This window comes from Clinocottus analis, unplaced genomic scaffold (genome assembly GCF_023055335.1).
Source record: "Clinocottus analis isolate CAN_PGR_092001 unplaced genomic scaffold, fCliAna1.0.p SCAF_76, whole genome shotgun sequence".
Taxonomy (NCBI): domain Eukaryota; kingdom Metazoa; phylum Chordata; class Actinopteri; order Perciformes; family Cottidae; genus Clinocottus; species Clinocottus analis.
In genome coordinates, this window is record NW_027176236.1 from 145,468 (window position 1) to 159,728 (window position 14,261).

Below are 14,261 nucleotides of genomic sequence, written 5' to 3' on the forward strand. Positions count from 1 at the left end.
GGCAGATCCTCGCCCCGTCCACCCTTCTGCACACGAGGCTTCGTTAAGAGTCACAGCGAGTCCTGACGAGTCCTGTCGTCTTCCCCCTGCTAAGTGTTTGACACCTCGGCGGGTGGGCAACTGTGGGAAATAGAACGGAGTGGAATTTCACAAAAGCCCCATAACCATTGAGAGCAGAAGCAGACAGATGCCGCCATGTTTTTTTGGAGCCCTCATTTGAAGGACTGGCGAGTTGAACGACTTGTTCTGCTGAGCTGAAACTCCTTGACCCGGTACTGAGATCCCGGGTCTCGCGAGCTTAATGTCGGGGGTTATCTCGGGTTCGATTGCACCTTTAAGAGCCTCCACTTAAACAAACCGCCGGTCCAGGTCAGCGGGACAAAGTGAGACGATCCCGACAGGATCAGGTGAAGCCGGAGCTCTGAAAAGTGTTTGCTGGCATTGAATTCATCTTGTTCACTTATTCTTTGACGAGACAGCCGATCATTTAAATAAAAATGTTATGACACAGATATAAGACTTTTATGGAGACTAAATCGCTGTATGAACTGCTTGAGTATTTATATTTCTCAATAAATTGTTTGACATTAAAACTCAGGAATCGTGTTGGCGTAGCGAGCTTTAAACAACAGAAGAATAGGAGCGACTCCTGTATCTGTGTGTCTCCTTCATCTTTGGTCCTCTAAATGTCCTCCTGTGTGTGTGTGTGTGTGTGTGTGTGTGTGTGTGAGTGTGTGTGTGTGTGTGTGTGCTGCTTTCTGTGAATCAAATCCAGCGCAGTAATTGTGGACAGGCTGCTATCGGAAAGCTAGCTCACAAGTGTAAATACATCCAGCGGCTAATGCAGAGGAGCCATGAATAGTAGCAACCAAATCGTGACGGGATGAAAATAATCAGAATAATGATTATAACTTAAGAAAAGTCACATTTGACTGACTGTTCCCTGCGACCGCTCACGACCGAGTTGTACAATGACTTCTGAGTGAAGCAGCTCGAGGACTCACTTCAGCCGCCATCCCTTCGGCTCCCGCGTCTTAGCGCTCCTCCTCTGCTAGCGAGCCGCTTCGCTAAATGGACTGGACCGGTTGCTCCACTCGGGTCGATACCAGCCTGAGGCTTTCACCGCCATTGCAGACACTTCTCCTCCTTCCTCCCCTTCTGTCTCCTGAACCACATCAGCACGCTCACGTACCTTTTTTTTCTATTGGGGTTTGTAACATCATTTGTCCCGTGAGGAGTTTAAGCTAGCTGCTCCCCCCAAAAAAGCAGCTTCAGCCAAAAATGTTTAATGTGCCAATTTGTATTCTGTGATTCACAGCGGAAATTCCCCAACTTAATTACTGTTTACACCTAATTGCAGGTAAATTTCAGCCCAATTAATCCACCCGGTCTCTGCGTTACTGCGGGTGGTGCCGGGTCATGAAGGATCCCAGTGGGAACCGGAGCATCGGCATGAGTCTCATCTCACTTGTTATCCCAGTTCTCACTCCCAGGGAAAAAATGTCTTCCTCTCTCTCCCTCTCTTCTTCTTTCATTTAGTTTTGTACATTTTGGCGGGCGTCCAGTCTTCACAGCAGGTGAGCCTCTGAGCGCAGCCAGTGCAGTCCCTGCCTGATGTGTCGCACCAGCTCCGTCATGCTGCTCTGCTGACTCAGCGGCTCCATCACCGAATCCAGCTCCTGGAAGAACTCTGGCAGAGGAGGACAAAGAGGAGGAGGAAGAGGAGGAAGAGGAGGAAGAGGAGGAGGAAGAGGAGGAGGAAGAGGCACGGTTACTGAGGGTCACTGCATCTGCTGCTGAAATAAACTACATCAATGTGTTTAAAAGCAAAAACGGTGCTGTGGGCATGGAGACGCAAAGCCACGACTCCATCAGAGCTATTGGTTTACAAGGCCTTATAACTCATGACAGAGACTCATGACATAGAGACTCATGACACAGACTCATGACATAGACTCATGACACAGACTCATGACATAGACTCATGACACAGACTCATGACACAGACTCATGACATAGACTCATGACATAGACTCATGACACAGACTCATGACATAGAGACTCATGACATAGACTCATGACATAGACTCATGACACAGACTCATGACACAGACTCATGACATAGACTCATGACATAGACTCATGACATAGACTCATGACACAGACTCATGACACAGACTCATGACATAGACTCATGACATAGACTCATGACACAGACTCATGACATAGAGACTCATGACAGACTCATGACACAGACTCATGACACAGACTCATGACATAGACTCATGACACAGACTCATGACATAGACTCATGACATAGACTCATGACATAGACTCATGACACAGACTCATGACACAGACTCATGACATAGAGACTCATGACACAGACTCATGACACAGACTCATGACACAGACTCATGACATAGACTCATGACATAGACTCATGACACAGACTCATGACACAGACTCATGACATAGACTCATGACATAGACTCATGACACAGACTCATGACATAGAGACTCATGACAGACTCATGACACAGACTCATGACACAGACTCATGACATAGACTCATGACATAGACTCATGACACAGACTCATGACACAGACTCATGACACAGACTCATGACATAGACTCATGACATAGACTCATGACACAGACTCATGACACAGACTCATGACACAGACTCATGACATAGAGACTCATGACACAGACTCATGACACAGACTCATGACACAGACTCATGACACAGACTCATGACATAGACTCATGACACAGACTCATGACACAGACTCATGACACAGACTCATGACACAGACTCATGACACAGACTCATGACACAGACTCATGACATAGAGACTCATGACATAGAGACTCATGACACAGACTCATGACACAGACTCATGACACAGACTCATGACACAGACTCATGACACAGACTCATGACATAGACTCATGACACAGACTCATGACACAGACTCATGACACAGACTCATGACACAGACTCATGACACAGACTCATGACACAGACTCATGACATAGACTCATGACACAGACTCATGACATAGAGACTCATGACATAGAGACTCATGACACAGACTCATGACACAGACTCATGACACAGACTCATGACACAGACTCATGACATAGACTCATGACACAGACTCATGACACAGACTCATGACATAGACTCGTTTCCTCTCGCTGCTCGTGGCGTTCCGCTGACAGCAGGAAGTAAAAACCTCGGTCATGTGATTCTGTGATTAATAAACGTAGACATGTTCTTTGATTCTTTAAACAGCCTAACGACCACGTTTTCTTGTCACCGTGACGACTCGACCGTGAATCCGGTCCCGATCTCGACACCCGGGCTCACCGAGCAGCGAACACTGATGGGATTGAACCACTGATGGGATCGAACCACTGATGGGATTGAACCACTGATGGGATTGAACCATTGATGGGATTGAACCACTGAGCTTCACGCCTCACTGAGCGCGTCCTTCCTTCACGTGCGAGGCGACTTCAGACTCGACCTAAACGCGGCTTTTCCTTTTCTCTGAGGAACAAAATGTAACAAAACACATTCGTCGGCGCGTCGCTGGTCTTAGCTCCTGTTCTTTTCAAGCACCTGCTGGTGAGAATCACACGTCTGCGTCTCGCCGGGCGAGCAGCCAGTTCATTAAATCCTTCACATCTCTTTTTACAAAGCGCCTGCTGTCACGCCGGGTGCCCAGAAAAAGCCTGTGGAAAAACACACGCGCGGCCGGCGGGTTCGTGGCCCTACCTCGGCCGTCGGCGGCCAGCCGGTCGGCCGTCTCCCAGTGTTCGTAGCTCCGCAGGATGTTGTTGGTGATGTTCACGTGGCTGGCGGCCATGTGGTGGATCCGCTGAGGGATGGCCACGCTCCCCGAGGAGCCCGGGCCTCCGGACCCGCCGCCCGCGCTGCCGGCCGGGGAGGGGCTGAGCGAGAGAGGAGACGGCGTGCCGTTCACCCTGCGAAACACCCAGAGAGAGAGGCCTGAGAACCAGAGAACCGGGAGAGAACCGGAGAGAGAACCGAGGAGATAACCGAGGAGAGAACCGGAGAGAGAACCGGGGAGAGAACCGGGAGAGAACCAGGGAGAGAACCGAGGAGATAACCGAGGAGAGAACCGGAGAGATAACCGAGGAGATAACCGGGGAGATAACCGAGGAGAGAACCGGAGAGAGAACCGGGGAGAGAACCGAGGAGAGAACCGAGGAGAGAACCGGGGAGAGAACCGAGGAGATAACCAGGGAGAGAACCGAGGAGAGAACCGAGGAGAGAACCGGGAGAGAACCGGGGAGAGAACCGGGGAGAGAACCGAGGAGAGAACCGGGGAGAGAACCGGGGAGAGAACCTGGGAGAGAACCGAGGAGATAACCGGGGAGAGAACCGGGGAGAGAACCGAGGAGATAACCGGGGAGAGAACCGGGGAGAGAACCGAGGAGATAACCGAGGAGATAACCGGAGAGAGAACCGAGGAGATAACCGAGGAGAGAACCGGGAGAGAACCGGGGAGAGAACCGGGGAGAGAACCGAGGAGAGAACCGGGGAGAGAACCGGGGAGAGAACCTGGGAGAGAACCGAGGAGATAACCGGGGAGAGAACCGGGGAGAGAACCGAGGAGATAACCGGGGAGAGAACCGAGGAGAGAACCGGGGAGAGAACCGGGGAGAGAACCGGGGAGAGAACCGAGGAGAGAACCGGGGGGAGAACCGAGGAGATAACCGAGGAGAGAACCGGGGAGAGAACCGAGGAGAGAACCGAGGAGAGAACCGAGGAGAGAACCGGGGAGAGAACCGGGGAGGGAACCGAGGAGGGAACCGGGGAGAGAACCGAGGAGAGAACCGAGGAGAGAACCGGAGAGAGAACCGAGGAGATAACCGAGGAGATAACCGGGAGAGAACCAGGGAGAGAACCGAGGAGAGAACCGAGGAGAGAACCGGAGAGAGAACCGAGGAGATAACCGGGGAGAGAACCGAGGAGAGAACCGGGGAGAGAACCGGGGAGAGAACCTGGGAGAGAACCGAGGAGATAACCGGGGAGAGAACCGGGGAGAGAACCGAGGAGATAACCGGGGAGAGAACCGGGGAGAGAACCGGGGAGAGAACCGGGGAGAGAACCGAGGAGAGAACCGGGGGGAGAACCGAGGAGATAACCGAGGAGAGAACCGGGGAGAGAACCGGGGAGAGAACCGAGGAGAGAACCGGGGAGAGAACCGGGGAGAGAACCGGGGAGATAACCGAGGAGATAACCGAGGAGATAACCGGGGAGAGAACCGGGGAGAGAACCGGGGAGAGAACCGAGGAGGGAACCGGGGAGAGAACCGGGGAGAGAACCGGGGAGAGAACCGGGGAGGGAACCGGGGAGAGAACCGAGGAGAGAACCGAGGAGGGAACCGGGGAGAGAACCGAGGAGATAACCGGGGAGAGAACCGGGGAGAGAACCGAGGAGATAACCGGGGAGAGAACCGGGGAGAGAACCGAGGAGAGAACCGAGGAGAGAACCGGGGAGAGAACCGGGGAGAGAACCGGGGAGGGAACCGAGGAGGGAACCGGGGAGAGAACCGAGGAGATAACCGGGGAGATAACCGGGGAGAGAACCGGGGAGAGAACCGAGGAGAGAACCGGGGAGAGAACCGGGGAGAGAACCGAGGAGAGAACCGGGGAGAGAACCGAGGAGATAACCGGGGAGAGAACCGGGGAGAGAACCGGGGAGAGAACCGAGGAGAGAACCGGGGAGAGAACCGGGGAGGGAACCGGGGAGAGAACCGGGGAGCTTCCCCGCGCTGAAAGGCCTCTTTTTGAATTGGAAGCGAGCCGCAGAGTGTTCCATATTGGTGGCGTGCAGCGGCTGCTGGTCACTGTGTTCATCAGCGTTCTGTTTCCTGAAGACGAGACTAAGAAAACGGCCTGAGTGCTGTCGACGGCGCAAAACTAGAACCGCATTATTTTGAAGTGGGACGAGAGCGGTGGATGGGAGAAAAAAACACCACAACACGTTTATCAGAACAAGGACAAGATGGAAAGTAGAAGATGCCACAGGGACAAGACGCACTACACTTCTGACAGAAAGAAACAAGTTTATTCAAAAATACGGTATTAAAGTCGCATTTATGGACCATTTCCTGTCGCGCCGTCAAGGACAGAAGTTCTGAAACCTCTCCGCCAGACATTTCCTCCACAACGTTTGTTTCTGAGGGTTTGTGCCAGCCGCAGGACGAGCTCCATCACCAACGCTCCCACTCGTTCTCCACACATTACCTGCTCTCCTCACACCTGAGCTCGGCAGCCGGCGGTGACGTCTGCTTCATGTCTGGCTTATTTTTGGACATTTGTGTTTTCAAACAGAGCTCCTGTGAGGTGACACGGTTCACGTCGCATGATGCCGGTCCTCTGCTGACACACATGTCTGTTAGTGACGGATTAGTGCAACTTTCACTTTGTGGCCTGCAAGGACTAAACCCAACGAGTCGGATCGAGAACGTTGATTTACACACGCGTGTTATTGTTTATACGGCTGCACATAACTTAAAGTAGAAATTAGACAAACTTCTGTTTTGGGTTCCAGAGAACAACAAAGCAGTGATCAGTCCAACAGGCTGTAAGCGGTACTGCATGTGTGTGTGTGTGTGTGTGTGTGTGTGTGTGTGTGTGTGTGTGCGTGTGTGTGTGTGTGCGTGTGTGTGTGTGTGTCAGTCCCAGCTGGACGCTGCACAGTAACATCCATCACTCCCCCTGCCTCGCACAGCTGGGTGTGTGTCTCTGGCAGTGATGTAATGTCTGTGATGTGGCCTTGACCCTCACCGACCCAACGACTTGTTCCTGATTCTCTCTCTCACAGACACTCACACACACACGCACACACACACACACACACACACACACACACACACACACACACACACACACACACACACACACACACACACAGACACACACACAGACAGACACACACGCGCACACACACACACACTCGGCCCTCTGTTGTGCGGCACCAGAGCTGTCCTAACTCATTAGCTTCACATCCACCGCTCCTTCACCCCTCTCCTCCTCCATCCATCATCCCTCCAGTCTTCTTCTCCTCCTCCAACCATCATCCCTCCAGTCTTCTTCTCCTCCTCCAACCATCATCCCTCCAGTCTTCTTCTCCTCCTCCAACCATCATCCCTCCAGTCTTCTTCTCCTCCTCCAACCATCATCCCTCCAGTCTTCTTCTCCTCCTCCAACCATCATCCCTCCAGTCTTCTTCTCCTCCTCCAACCATCATCCCTCCAGTCTTCTTCTCCTCCTCTACAACAGATCAATCCCTTCATTTGCTTCCTGAGGGGTTTGTTTGAGCAAGCGGCTGTCGGGCGCCGTGGTATTCTGCAGCAGAGCTCCGGTGCATTAGGAATTCTCAATTATCTGTGTGAATGAAGCGGGGCGAGACTGCACACGTGTGTGTGTGTGTGTGTGTGTGTGTGTGTGTGTGTGTGTGTGTGTGTGTGTGTGTACTCACTTCCCATTGATCCTCCAGGGAGAAGGTGCTTGGTGGGAGCTCTTGGCTGAATTCTGGGTCACAGAAAGACAAATGGATTAAAACACGTACAGTTACAGCTCTGTAGACACACAGAGAAAGACCAGCAATGAAGGTAATAAAAATGAAATTTGGGCTTTTCCCTGTGGCTGATTCTTGACCTTTCAACACAGCCAGGCTTCCAGATTCCCCTTCATACGTACATGTGCTTATACTTCTTACACTCGCTATGCAAACGCCGGCGAGCTGGAGCCTCGCGTTGAGCAAACAGCCGAGCCGCGGCCATCAATCTCCTCCTGAGCAGTAAAGCAGATTCCACGAATGCCAGAAGTCGTTCTCTATTTATTTATTCATTCATGGGTCTGACAGGGTCAGCAAACATTGATTAACATTGCTGCGACGCTGCCAGAGTTATTCAAAGAGCTGTTTGCATCAGCTGACTTTATTTGTTTTTATTTTAACTGACACAGGAAGTTGAAATACAGAGTGATTGATATCTATTGCATGTTTGTTCCCATAACAATCCCTTCATTTAATCTGTGATGGAACAAACCTTTTGGAGGCGAAAAGCATCGGCTCAATTATTTATGTTGTTTTAATAAATTGCACAGGATGTAATGTTCAAATCCACATTAATGTGTCATGTCAGTATATTACAGATCCGGCTGCTCTTCTGAAAAAAGGAAGCACTCAGACTGCTTTCAGTCGTCTCTTTCTGTCAACACGTCCTGTGTGTGCACAGCCTGCACACACAGACACACACACAGACACACACACACACACACACACACACACACACACACACACACACACACACACACACACACACACACACACAGTAAACCCCCAGTCAGCCCCTTCCCAGGAATCCAATCCCATCAATGCACACGCGGCACTGTGATAATGACATCCTCAGTAATTAATTAAACCAAACGTAATTAATCAAAACAAGCACATTAAACCCCCGAACAATCCAGCGCCATGATTGATGGAGCTAATTAATACATTAATATCAAAGAGAAAGAATGGATTTTAATAACGCCATGCAAAATTAATGCACAGGCACCATGACAATGAATATGAAATGTATTTGAGGGATTGTAATTTCATGTTTTTCAACCGCAGAGGGAGAAAATGAGAGCAAGAGGAAATGAAGTCCATGTCCAAATGTGTGTGTGTGTGTGTGTGTGTGTCTTCTACCTTGAAGTACTCCATGAGCGACCGCGAGTACTTGACAGCGTGGTCTTTCTTCAGGTGGAACATCCTCAGGTACAGCAGGGACAGGCAGCGGTTACTATGGGAACAGAACCATTAGAGAAGGTGAATTTTATTTCAAGAAGCTTTTCGTCCTCACGGCTTAAAAACACACGAGTCCGGTCCGGAGGAGGGGAGAAATGTACTGATATCAATATGTGATTAGAATCCAAAGGCCACGTCTCGGTGAATTATTCACTTATGATTCAAAAACGATATCAAATATGGTTTTAAATATTATTTAAATGATATATATATATACATACATATATATATATATATATATATATATATATATATATATATATATATATATATATATATATATATAAAGCTTTCTTATGATTTCCTGCACATACACCGGCATCCTCTCAAGGATAGACACACAAATGCACACACAATCGAGCTTGTGCACATCAATTATGCTGTACACAGACGCAGCGGCTCACACACACACAAATGACACATTTACACACACACACACACACACACGCGCACACACACACACACACACACACACACACACACACACACACACACACACGCGCACACACACACACACATGCTTAAAAAGAGAATCGGCGTACCACAGCACAGCGAGTTTCTTCTCGGCGATGGTGGCCGAATGGCCGGTGAAGTTCTTCAACCTCATGGCGTACCTGCAGAGGACACACACTCTTGTCAGCTCACGCTCCACCAAAACACACCAGATATTTGTTGATCGTGGAGAACACACACGCGAACTCGTGGCCCATCTTAATCACACAGAGCAAGGTTAAAAGTCCTTCCAGGAGGCGCTCTTTCTGAACGTGGCGAGATGTGAAGCGGTGACACGTCGACCGGCTGCAGAGGCGAGCCGCGGCCCGCTCCATCCCTCTGTGGACGGGCGGAGGCTTCCCTCGGTGGCTCATTAGGTATTTCAGTATTTCATCGACGCTGCGGTGCGGGTGGAGGGGGGTCGGCCGCCGCCTCCCACTCGGCGAGGCGGTTTAATCAGTCAACATGAAACGCAGCGGGTGACGCCTTTATACACTTCATTGATCTCCGCTGGGGAGGGGGGGTGAGCTCCACCCCTCCCATGAGCTCAAAGGTCAGAGGTCAAAGGCCAGGGTCACAGATCAGCCCCCCCTCACATAGCTGCCGGTGGCGGCTCGCTCGTCTTGCTCAAGGATGGATGAGCGCAGACGAGCAGGGCGTGACACTATGTTTTTCCTCCTGACTTCACCTTGACTTCACTCGCCATCCTTTGTAATCATTTGTAATCATTTGTAATCATTTGTAATCATTTGGCCGTCTGAAGAGGACAGCGACGAACTCTCTGTTTGCAGACGAGCCTGAAGCGCTTTTGTTTGCTGGGTTCATCGATGTGGAGTCGACCAGTGTGAGTTACTTCATCACGTAGAACTACGTCCAGGAGCGTATTTGTCTGATAAGATGTGGTTATGTCGCACCTGATCAGCTCCACGGTCTCGGAGTACATGGTGTACGGGGACTTGGCCTCCAGGGGGTCTCGCTCCATGGCGTTCCCACACTCTATGAAGGAGAGAGCGCCGTCCGCGTAGTTCACCGCTTTGCCAAACTTGTCCATCTACAGACGGAGAGGACAGACAGTAAAACAACAACAGAGAGACGGATGGGTGACAGAGAAAAAGGAGGAGTGTGACAATTATAACAGAAATGACGAAGAAGAAGAAGAAGAAGAAGAAGAAGAAGAAGAAGAAGGAGAAGAAGAAGAAGAAGAAGAAGAAGAAGAAGAAGAAGAAGAAGAAGGAGAAGAAGAAGAAGAAGAAGAAGAAGAAGAAGAAGAAGAAGAAGGAGAAGAAGAAGAAGAAGAAGAAGAAGAAGAAGAAGAAGAAGAAGAAGAAGAAGAAGAAGAAGGAGAAGGAGAAGAAGAAGAAATCTTCGCAGCAGACACACTCTTGGAATAATCTCCCGCTAAGACGCAAACTCCCCAGATAAATGTGAGGAAACAAACGGCGTAAACCACGAGCTAAATAACAAGTTAAATAAATCTCATTTCATTGTTGGGAGGGGATCGGATAATTCTTTTGTATTCTTGTATAATCTCGCAGACATCATCAGTCCTTGAATGCAACGTTCCCCGGAGACAAATGGAGCAATAAATAACACAAATTATACGGCGCGGCACTTGATGTGAAATAGATTTTCATTCTTCGGAGACCCCGCTGTGCACACACGTGATCAACGACACACACACACACACTCTAACAGACACACACACACGTCTGAGCGCATGCATAATTACAGTCTAGACTCGACGGTAACATCGTGTGTTATCAAATCACTGTGTCCGTCTCCCCGTTGCCTCTCTCTGTGCTCAAGGACGGAGGTGTAAAGGTGTGTGTGTGTGTGTGTGTGTGTGTGTGTGTGTGTGTGTCTCACCAGAGCGTCGGCCTTGTGCTTCAGCCTCTTGGCCTCCTGCATGTGGTAGTCTGCACTGTGGACGCTGTGGAGCAGCACCGGGGGAGAAGAACACATGTGACAATAAATAAATAAACAAACAGCTGCGGGGCGATTAGCATAATCGGCGGCTACGTGTAGCTCGCTGTGAGTTGTGTGTATATACAGTAGCCTGCTTGGGTTTACATACCTCAGGCTTTAGTGTAACCTGAGAGTAACTAGAAAACATGTTGTTTCATGAATAATGCAGAAACCCTTTGGGACAAAGAAGTAACACCATGTGTCATCTTTCCCCGTTGCAACACAGCTGGACCAGAGGGAGGTACAGACATTTTAAAGCAACTCGCATGGCGATGGCTCAAGCTGAGGACTTATCGGTTACAGTTGTGTTAACCCTCTGAAGCCCGAGCGGTTGTTTACTGCGAGCTGAACGTCCTGCACCTCTATGGACACAGCAGTGAGACAAAAACATGTCTTCTTATGTTACCAGACAGTAAAAAAATAAAATGTCATTTCTTTGATCATTTCTTTCAAAAAAATTGGGAAAACAATCAAATCTATATGTCCAACATTTGTCACGTGACACATGGTTGCAGGAAAATCAACCACAGCCTCCTGGTTTTCTTACTGTAACTGGTCAAACTCAAGCAAAAGGTTCATTTCTTAAAATCACAAGTAACACACACTCGTGCGCGGCAACAACAAGACAACAAGACACACAGAATGAAGAAGCTGCTGCGTGTGAAGAGTCTCCTCACAGGATGGGAGGCCTTACTCGCAGCGGCGAGCGGCGTGCAGAAGGCGAGGTCTTACGGACACGACCATCAGATGATGGTTGTGGATCGGCGCCGCCGAGCGTCGGCTAAGCTAACGGCTAAGCTAACGGCTGCAGTGGCGTGTGCACGGCGTGCGGTACAAACGGGTTGTTCGACACGTACGCGTCGCTGAAGTGGAGCCGCGGCCGGCGAGGCTCGGCGGGGATCTCCATCAGCGGGTCCGACCACGCCTCCGAGTCCGACTGCCCGTTGCCGTGGTAACCGTCTCCTGGTTTCTCGCCGCGGGCGTCGACTTCCTGCATCGGGGGGGAAAAGGCATCATTAACCCGTTAAACTGTGGAACCCCAAATTAATCCCAATACTTGTGTTTATTGTATTTGTTCAGCAAAGTCTTGGAAAAAAATGTCTATCTGCAAAAAAATCCCTTGTAAAAGATATTTTGATCATAACTATGAACATCCAGCATGATATGATTCCCCAAAGTGACCGTACCTGTAACATTTCCACACTGCAGTATTATGCATGAAAGAAGACTTCCTCAGATGAACTCTCGCAGTGAAGCTGCAGAAGCTCCTGCATATATATATATATATATATATATATATATATATATATATATATATATATATATATATATATATATGATGCAGCTGTGACACACATCAGTTTTAATTGACGTTGCTTAAAAATGGCGGCTCCGAGGAAAGAATCTCTCATTTGTTAATCGCCTGTCGCCTCGTCTCCTTCTCTGGTCTCCTAGTTCAGTCGACGGGACTAGGACGCAAGGAGAGGAAGGCGAAGAAAGGAGTCGAGGAAGTACAAACTAGGAAATGGAGGCTACACACACACACACACACACACACACACACACACACACACACACATACAGTAGCTCCTCTGAGCACTTACACTGCCGTTCCTGGCGTGTGCCGACGCCTTGCCTTCCCCTCTCCTGTGTCTGTGCGAGGAAGAGGAAGTGGAGGAGGAAGTGGAGGAGGAAGTGGAGGAGGTGGAGCAGGCCAGCGTCCCGGGGGCGACGCCCTCCTGGCCGACGGAGGAACTGCCGTCGCAGGTTCGCTTGCGGGGCGAATCGTCAGCGAGCGGGGACAAGAGGGGGGGGAGGAGCTTATCTTCACGCCGCCGAGACTGCTTCCTGTTTAGTGAGCTGGAGAACAAACACACACACACACACACACACACACACACACACAGACACACACACACAAAAGACAGATCAGTGTGAGTAGTTGGCTTAATTGTGACGACGGCTTCAGCGACAAGAGGCGTGAGGCTGTAAAGAGACTCCTGTTGGTGTTTTTCATAATAAACTCTGAGTAAAGACATAGCCGGATGGTTACGAGATACCTGCGTCTCCAAAATGTCCATAGTTGACATTTTTACAAGTCTAACATCACCAAACGGCTTCACCAGAGAGGGCCGGAGAGACAAAGTGTGTTACTTACACATGACCCTGTTCACATTGCTCTTGCTCCATGTATGCACATGCATGTCTCTGTTGCTCCATGTATGCACATGCATGTCTCTGTTGCTCCATGTATGCACATGCATGTCTCTGTTGCTCCATGTATGCACATGCATGTCTCTGTTGCTCCATGTATGCACATGCATGTCTCTGTTGCTCCATGTATGCACATGCATGTCTCTGTTGCTCCATGTATGCACATGCATGTCTCTGTTGCTCCATGTATGCACATGCATGTCTCTGTTGCTCCATGTATGCACATGCATGTCTCTGTTGCTCCATAGCCTCTCTGATATGAAAGCTTGACGATGCATAGGGAACCATCCGTCTCCTCTCCGTCTGTGCTATGGCTCACGTGTGATGACTTGTTATCATTTTTTTATATCTCATCCTGTGATAAATTGTCTAAAAAGACTAACAAGTGCTGATGATTTCTCACAAGGAAACTATATTAATTTCCACAATCATGACAACAAAAGATGTTGATTTGACTTCCTTGGTCTTCTCATTGTGTCATGAACAGAGCGTCCCCGTGTGAAGCCCTCCTTCTGAGCTAACCGCCTTGTCGAGACTTCATCTGCAGCTGCTGGAAGATATTTTCCTCCTAGGAATCGTTGTGATGCTGCCCTCCCTGCTCCAGCATCCGTGGTTATTCCCTCGGCCTCCTTATTGTTGCTCTTGTGACTCATATTGTTTGCAACACAACAGATAATATTTTTATGTTTTTCCTCCGCCTGGAAACTCTAGGGGTTTGATGCGGCGGGAAAAGTTGCTGAGCTTGCA

The 14,261-nt window shown here is 49.7% G+C and overlaps 1 protein-coding gene across 1 annotated transcript; it reads right to left on the reverse strand.

Moving 5' to 3' along the window:
- Positions 1-1,489: 1,489 nt before the first annotated feature.
- On the reverse strand, positions 1,490-13,160 carry aff2 (AF4/FMR2 family, member 2; the record flags this gene model as incomplete). The annotated part of the gene is made up of 9 exons (XM_068567074.1): positions 1,490-1,690; positions 3,789-3,997; positions 7,527-7,579; positions 8,745-8,838; positions 9,386-9,457; positions 10,250-10,386; positions 11,202-11,265; positions 12,158-12,291; positions 12,905-13,160. Coding segments are annotated over 9 exons (1,141 nt in total), but the record flags the coding sequence as incomplete, so codon positions are not given.
- Between the last annotated feature and the right edge of the window lie 1,101 nt (positions 13,161-14,261).